The sequence below is a fragment of the Thamnophis sirtalis genome, unplaced genomic scaffold (assembly GCF_051295495.1).
Source record: "Thamnophis sirtalis isolate CommonGarterSnake01/CBP01778 unplaced genomic scaffold, rThaSir2_p1.2 scaffold_5, whole genome shotgun sequence".
In the NCBI taxonomy this organism is placed as follows: Eukaryota; Metazoa; Chordata; class Lepidosauria; order Squamata; family Natricidae; genus Thamnophis; species Thamnophis sirtalis.
This window is the reverse complement of record NW_028261385.1, coordinates 97,949,255-97,957,487: the sequence shown is the minus strand read 5'-3', so window position 1 is coordinate 97,957,487 and position 8,233 is coordinate 97,949,255. Positions and strand designations below refer to the sequence as shown.

The 8,233-nt window shown below is 36.7% G+C and overlaps 1 protein-coding gene across 1 annotated transcript in view; it reads left to right on the top strand.

Moving 5' to 3' along the window:
* Window positions 1-8,233, top strand: part of DNAH6 (dynein axonemal heavy chain 6) — a 207,943-nt gene that overhangs the window by 123,327 nt on the left and 76,383 nt on the right. The window contains exons 51-54 of the mRNA XM_087716259.1: window positions 1,330-1,565; window positions 5,153-5,414; window positions 7,052-7,175; window positions 8,028-8,224. Coding sequence (XP_087572385.1) covers window positions 1,330-1,565; window positions 5,153-5,414; window positions 7,052-7,175; window positions 8,028-8,224 — 819 coding nt within the window. The remainder of the gene's footprint in view (window positions 1-1,329; window positions 1,566-5,152; window positions 5,415-7,051; window positions 7,176-8,027; window positions 8,225-8,233) is intronic.

Sequence of the window (8,233 nt, the reverse complement as noted above, 5' to 3'; positions counted from 1 at the left end):
GAAAGCATTATCAAGGCACAGCTTTTAACTTTCTTCTTTAAGAAAGTGATATCTTTCCACATGTTAAAAGATCAGTTCATAATAGCAATAGCACTTAGACTTATATACCACTTCATAGTGCTTTACAGCTCTTTTTAAGCAGTTTATAGAGACAGCATATTTCCCACAACAATCTGGATCCTCATTTTACCTACCTCAAAAGGATGGAAGGCTGAGTCAACCTTCAGCTTGTCAGAATCGAACTGCTGGCAGTCAGCAGTTAGCCTGCAATGCTGCATTCTAACCACTGCACCACCATAGCTCTAGTAGAAGAATATTACTACAATAGAAACAATAAACTTACCAGAATTCTTCTCAGTGGAGGTTTTTGATCTACCAGAAACTGCCTGAAAAGGAATTTCTCTGGTTATACAATTCCCCCCTCTGCTTTAAAACTCTGGAGGAGTAGGGAATCCTTTGAGGCAATGGGGAAGATTGTATTGGAGTACTGTTGATAGTACTGTTCTTCCTGCTAGAAGACTTTTTCTTCAAGACATTTTATCTAATCCACTAAATTATAAATTCCCATATAACCAATAACCGCTACCTGCTCTATTTCGTTTTCTTAGGAAACATGCATGTAATCCTCAACTTAAAAGCATTCATTTCCCAATGGTTTGAAGTTACAATGTGCTTTAAAAAGTGATTTACTACCTGTCCTCAAAGTTACGACGATTGCATCACCCTGATAGTCATATGAATTAGGGCACTTGGCAGTTGGCTTGCATTCGTAACCATAGTCACAGGATGGCAATTTGCAACCTTTATAGCCATCTTCCAACAAACAGAGGCAATGGGGGAAGCTGGATTTGCTGAACAACTATGTGATTCACTTAGCAATGTTAAAAATACTTGTGAAATTGGGTTGGGGAGGTCATGTGATGGCTCGTTTAACAATCACATTGTTAGCGACCAAAATAGCAATAGCAGTTAGACTTATATACCGCTTCATAGGGCTTTCAGCCCTCTCTAAGCGGTTTACAGAGTCAGCATATCGCCCCTACAGTCTGGGTCCTCATTTTACCCACCTCGGAAGGATGGAAGGCTGAGTCAACCCTGAGCCGGTGAGATTTGAACCGCCGAACTGCAGGACTGCAGTCAGCTGAAGTAGCCTGCAGTGCTGCATTTAACCACTGCGCCACCTCGGCTCTGTTCCTTGAGTCTTCCTTAAGTCGAGGATTACCTGTGTTTAAAAAAAATTGTTAAAATATGTATTTCTTTTTCATTTTATTTATTGATTAATTTTTATGCTGCCCATCTCCCCTACAAGGTGACACTTTTTTCTTCCAGGTTAGGCGTGTTGTTCAGGAAGATGAAGCTGTTGCAAAAGTAAAAGCGGAGGAAACTCAGGCAATAGCTGATGATGCCCAGCGAGATTTGGATGAAGCCCTTCCAGCTTTAGAAGCTGCCAACAAAGCCTTAGATTCTTTAGATAAGGCAGATATTTCTGAAATCAGAGTTTTCACTAAACCGCCTGATCTTGTCATGACAGTGATGGAAGCTATTTGTATTCTTTTAAATGCAAAGTAAGATTACTATACTGTATATTTAATCTTTTGCATTGACTTGTAGCTTTACCCTTCACCTAGTCCTAGAGTGATGTCATTTCTGAAAACAAATTTATTTAGCATGTGTTAATTTTTACATCTTTTGTGCAATATATGTGATGCCACTCTGACATAAATTTCCTTACAGCTATTGAGATAGCTAATGTCATGAAGCTGAAACCATAAACATAGTGACCTCACATTATCCCTTTGGTAATAGTTATAGATAGCTCTTTCCCTTCCCCCACTCCCATCCTTAGATACTTGGGCTTCAGATTCAAAAGGAAACATGTGCATCGGAGCACACCTGGCACCTTTCAGCAACTCCTAAGTCTCTTTCCAAGGTCACAGAGTTGTCTTCTGCAGCTCGTGTGCAATCTTGAGAAAAGAAATGTTAGCTTCAATGAGTAGCTGACAGCATGTCCCAATGGAATCCAGTAATGTGTGACCCTTTAAGTGTAGTTATTGGAGAGCAAATGAAAGGCATAGTAATAGACTTTTCTAAAAGATAGGTTGGTCTAGTTGTTAAGACACCCTGATAGAAACCAGGAGACCATGAGTTGTAGTCCCACCTTAGGCATGAAAAGCTGGATGGTTGGTTTTGGGCCAGTCACCCTCTCTCAGCCCAACCCACCTCATAAGGTTGTGTTTGAGGGGGAAATGGGAGGAGGAAGAAGTATTAGGTATGCTAACTGCCTTAGATTATTTATACAGATAATAAAGGTGGGATAAAAAAATAAATAAATACAATAAGAGTTCTGAATTTCCAAGACTCTGGTCCACCTCATTGTAAGTAGTACTTCATTTACTATCACCAAACTACACTTCTTCCTTAACGCTTACAGTTTACTCCATTCCTCTCAATATTCACTCTTTATTTTTTTCTTTCCAGGTTTCGTCTGCCATTGCACTGTCCCAACTGCTCTTTTTATATATTTTTCTCCCAGATAAGCTGTCAACTATTGTGGCATAGCCTCGAAATATAGCTGTTCAGTTGGCTGTTGGCATAAGTATTTCATCAACCTTTAAGCTTTCCAAAAGACCAATGCCCACACCGTTCTCTAAACTGTCTTCCCTAGTGGCCAAAATCTGTTCTCTGATTCAACTTATAGGGAATATAGGGATAGCTGTCCATTTCATAGCTAGTCCATTCTTCCCCTAGCAGAATGATTGACATTTGCAATCAACTATTACATATTTACTAAAAGATTTGATTTTTCAGTTTGGGGGGAAAAATCCTCATTTGTAATCTAAATTCAATTTTGTACATGCCAAGCCAGACAAAACTGACACGCAGAGTAAATTTGCAAGTTGGTTCTACCCTTCTAAACATTGTATGTCCCATCTGCTTATGAGTATGAATAACTCCTTAAATAGATACACCTCTTTGAAGTTTTATGATGATTGCTCATTTGACGTAATCCAGTGGTTACTCATTTGATTATGTCTGATTTATTTCGGCCATGTCATGCATGCACATTCATTGGAGAAGGCAATGACTTTAGGAATGGTTAATGGAACAAGAAGAAGGGGCAAGCAAAAACATGCTGGCTTGATAATATCAAATCTGATACAAAGTTGTACATCAAACAAATGAAAGAAGCTGTGCTTGATAGGATAGCATGGAGAGCACTTGCCTATAAAGTCGCCAATAGTCAGATAAGATTAAATGGTTAAAGCAACAGTAACTCCGTTTGCTTAATTAGTTTAATCAAGATTATCACCTTGTGTTAATGTGTGGGCATGGCCAGCTCAACATCACTTGTGTTGGCGCAACTGCATAGACTTCCTGCAGTGCTCTGCAAGGGGAAATGGAGCTTGAGAAAACCGTGTGTGACCCTCCCAAGTTCTGTTTTCGCTGGCAGATGCACATGGGCCGGTCCTTCACTGTTTTCAGGGTGGCCCTCTGGGCCAGGTCTAAGCACCCCACAGGTTGGATCCAGCCCGCAGGCCTTGAGTTTAACACCTCTGGTATAAATATACTCCTAATAAGTTTTACCAAAAATGAGCCCCACTGAATTCAGTGACTCTGAGTAAACAGAAATGCTGTCCAATATTATCAAGTTTAAAATGGAATAACTGTTCAATAACTATGACTAAATGGTATCAGTTTATTTATATGTTTGTCAATTTCTTACAAGACCATCTTCTCTTCATCTATTGGTATCAGTTTGAGAATCTGTATTCTACATATCCTTTTTAATGCTCAGAGAGCATTAAATCATATAGAACAATATAGAATTAGTTTCCTTTTTTTATGCTTCACTTATGTTTTGGTAGTCTTGATTTTAAAACAACATTGTTTTGTCATGTAGCAATTTAAGCTCTTGAACAAAAACATGACATGTAGATAACTATTGTTTTGGGGGAAGAGAAATCAGAACATTTCATTTATGCGTTTCTCTTTCTATAACTAAAGGACTGTAATTAATCATATCTTTCAGGTTATTTATGACAGTATATAAAGAGTGTAACCCTATACATGTTTACTCAGAAATAAAAAACTACATTTAATTATTGCTTTTAGAAGGTGTGGCATAGGATTGCCGACAGCCCACAGTAATGTCATTCGCCAAATAAACTACAACACTTGGAATATTTAGTGCTGGCACTTCAGTTTCTCAGAACTAAACCTCAAGCTGCAGTTGTAAATTGTCTTCTTTCCATTTCTACATAAAAAATGAATTATGTATGACATCAAAAATGACAGCATATTTTATCAATCTCTCATTTACTTTTAGAGTATGCCAATGATATGGATGAAAACATATTTTCTGTTTAAAAAGTATAAAGGAACCTTGTGTTTGCCAAGGAAAAAGAAAGATCAAAAAGACTGCCTCAAGATAATGAAATTATGTATTTTTACATGTTGGGATATAGTTAGATTTTTCTATGCTGTAAAGGAAGAGAAATTTAAGCAGCCTAATATATTTCCTTAAAAAAATGAATTAAATGATATTCATAATGGTTAAGGCACCAGGCTAGAAAGCAGGAGATTGTAAATTCTAGTCCCAGTTTTGGGCCAGTCTCTCTCTCTCTCAGTCCAACCACCTCGCAAGGTTGTTGTGGGGAGAATAGGAAGAAGGAGGAGTTAGGTATATTCACTGCCTGGAATTACTGATAAAAAGTAATGAAGGTGGGATAAAAAATCTAAATAATAATACACTTTTCTTGGAACAGCTTTTATCCACCATCAAACATTCACATTTGCCTATCCCAGGTCCTTGGGAAGGACTCAGTAAGTGGATAAAAATGCAAAACCCAGTCTGACCATCTTGGCTGACTGGGACAAACCATAGAAACCTCAGTTTATGATACTGTAAAACAGTAAATTGAACATGTAGCATCCGGCACAGTTTCCCTTATATCTTCTCCCTAGGACCAGAAGCCTAAATAATTGTTTTTAACTCTTTTCACCAAGTCTGCAGACTAGATGTACCTGTAGATCATTAAACATATATTTCATCTTAAAATTGGACTATTTTTTTTTTTAAAAAAACTGATCTTTTTACAGTGCATATTTTTCAGGAAAGATCTTCATCAATCTTTTCGTTTTAATCTTTCAGGCCTGACTGGGCAACAGCAAAACAACTACTTGGGGATTCCACCTTCCTGAGGAGGCTTCTAGAATATGATAAAGAAAATATAAAGAGCGCGATATTAATGAAGCTTCAGAAATACGTAAACAATCCTGACTTTGTGCCAGAAAAGGTAGAGAAAGTGTCAAAGGCATGCAAGTCTATGTGCATGTGGGTGAGAGCGATGGATTTATACTCTCGCATTGTGAAGGTGGTTGAGCCAAAAAGGCAAAAGTTACATGGTGCCCAGGTATTTATTCTTTTTTTCTCCAGATTTTTGTATCTGCAGTCTGATTCCTATATTAACATGTAAGTTAGCGGAGCGGGGTGCAGGCACCGTGCAGTGTGTGCGCATGCACAAATGGCCTGGTTGGTTCAAATATACAGGTAAGGAACATGGGGAGCAGGTGGGCCCTCCAAAGCACCGTTCCAGTACGGTGCCTGCTGCTTCCAGCAGGCACCGGTACTCCCATACTGGCAGAACCCACCACTGATGTAACCTGTCTTGGATTATGGAAACTGTGTAATTCTTTATTCACAATGTTAAATGCCTTTCTTTCTCTTTCCATTTCATTCCCAAACCTGCAGGGGCATAAAGTATTTTTACTCTTCTTGTCTTGCAAAAGCATAAGAGACAAAGAATTTGCTGATTCTTTAGGCCTCCCCTTCTGAATTTGCTTTCTTAAACCAGGCTGACAGTAGTGGAGAACATTTGGTTAGTTTAGCTTTCATAAAAATCTCCTCAAATTACCATTGTCTGACAGTAGCATTGCTACCACAACAATTTCAATGTTATTTTTTTTCTTTATCAAACTCTCTCATTTAAATCAAACTAACAGAACTAGGGCTGAGTTTATGTACTTCCTGCTTCCCCTCAGATCAATCCTTCTCTGTATCTAAAGTTGAGGCAATTACAAGTGCATGGTTTTTTTTAAAGTTAAAGTCATCAGCTTATTTTTATGAGTCAATGTTTGTGTTTTTATTTTGTTTTCCTCATTACATTTCTACTGCGTGACCCCCAAATTAGGGAATGTGTTGTTTCTGGAATTGCCTTCATTTACATCTTTAGAGGAACAATTAAGATTTACTTCTGTAGCAAGATGCTTATATGATAACACATGGGGAGGGGGCCTATAATGTTGTTATTTATATATTTTGAGAAGAAATATATTTGGGATTTCTGTAATTGGTTGTTGTTAGCTGTCTGGACCCTAATGTGAACAGAATAGATGACTATAAATTGAATAAATGAATCTAATGTATGTCCCAAAACCATTAGTTCGTCCACTTTACATGTCTTTAAGTGGCATGCCATAATGAAGTAGCAAAATTTCAAAAATATTTCATTATCTGATAAATGAGAACCATCATATGACAATATAAAATAAAATTGAAATCAGGGAGGAAAATATCTGCTGTTGCCCATTTTCTCATAAATATTTCCAAGATGTTTCTAGGAAAGTTGTTACTATAATTCCCATTCCAATGATTTTTGTTCTAAACAAAGCATGTGTGCATGAACGGGAGTAGAAAGGAGTATTTTAGCTGTTCCATTACTAATATATTTAATTATATTGATATCACAATAAATTGTTAGTTTAGTATGATATCAAAATAGTTGGATTTGATTCAAACTTTGATTCAAATGTAATTCTATTTTAAGGGTGGTGACTCATTTTGAGGAAATCTTGAGATTCCTCAAAGTGAACATGAATATGTATTAAATGTTATATAATTTATAAGGTTATATAAGTAATTATAATGTATAATTATGTGTAGTTTCTTCTATATTCTATTTTTCTGTAAAGCAACTGTGCAAATGAATAAAATAAAACATTCAGAATATATGGAAGAATAATAATTTGAATTAATTTGTATTATGATTAGGCAGAACTTGATGCAACTTTAGCTACACTTCGTGATAAGCAAAAAAAACTGAAACAGGTAGAGGAACAAATACAGGAATTACAAGATCAATATGAAAGAAGTGTGGATGAAAAAGAAAGCCTTGGTAAGTACCTATTTTAAAAATTATAAAAAATGTTTTACACTGGTGTTTCTTAATCACCTTCTTAGGGTAAGGTACAAGTTCCAAACTCTCATGAAGTCTGTACCAATACAAGTAGTCCTTGATTTATGACCACAATTGAGCCCAAAATTTCTGTTGCTCAGCATGGCAGTTGTCAAGTGAGTTTGGGCACATTTTATGACATTTCTTGCCAAAGTAGTTAAGCGAATCACTGCAGTTATTAAATTAGTGACACAGTTGTTAAGTGAATCTGGTTCCCCCATTGACTTTGCTTGTCAGAAGGTTGCAAAAGGTGATCACATAATCCTGGGACACTGCAATCGTCATAAGTGTGAATCAGTTGCGCAGTGTCTGAGTTTTTAGTAATGTGTCCATTGGAGATACTGCAACTTTCATAAATGTAAAAAATGGTCATAAGTCATTTTTTCAGTACTGTTGCAACTTTGAACAGTCACTAAATGAACTCTTGCAAGTCGAGGACTACTTGTAAAAGTTCACCAGTGTAGTTTATTAACATCTTAAAATTCTGCTGACATGTCATCTTTCAAAAAGACATTTTCACTGAAGACGTATACACAAAATGTAATAGCAAAATATCCAGATGTGAGAAATTGGTTATGTTATGTTCGGAAGGCAGTCTGGTAAGAAAGTGCACATTAGCAACACAAAATCAAATGATCATAATCTATTTTTTAAGAATTACTCCACAATGAAATCTTTCATATTGCTAATTCTAGTGCTGAATTTTGTTATTCATTCAAAAGACAAAAAATAGTTAACGAAATGAATTACCTTGAATTATAACCATGATCTAATAGAATTATCATTGTTTAGCAAAGACCATGGCACTGACTCAGGCTCGTCTCAACCGCGCTGGAAGACTTACAGCTGCATTAGGGGATGAACAGGTTCGATGGGAAGAAAGTATTTTGAATTTTGAGGCAGAGATTTCAAATATCACTGGAAATGTTTTCATAGCTGCTGCTTGTGTAGCTTACTATGGGGCTTTTACTGCACATTATAGACAATTGGTGAGTTAA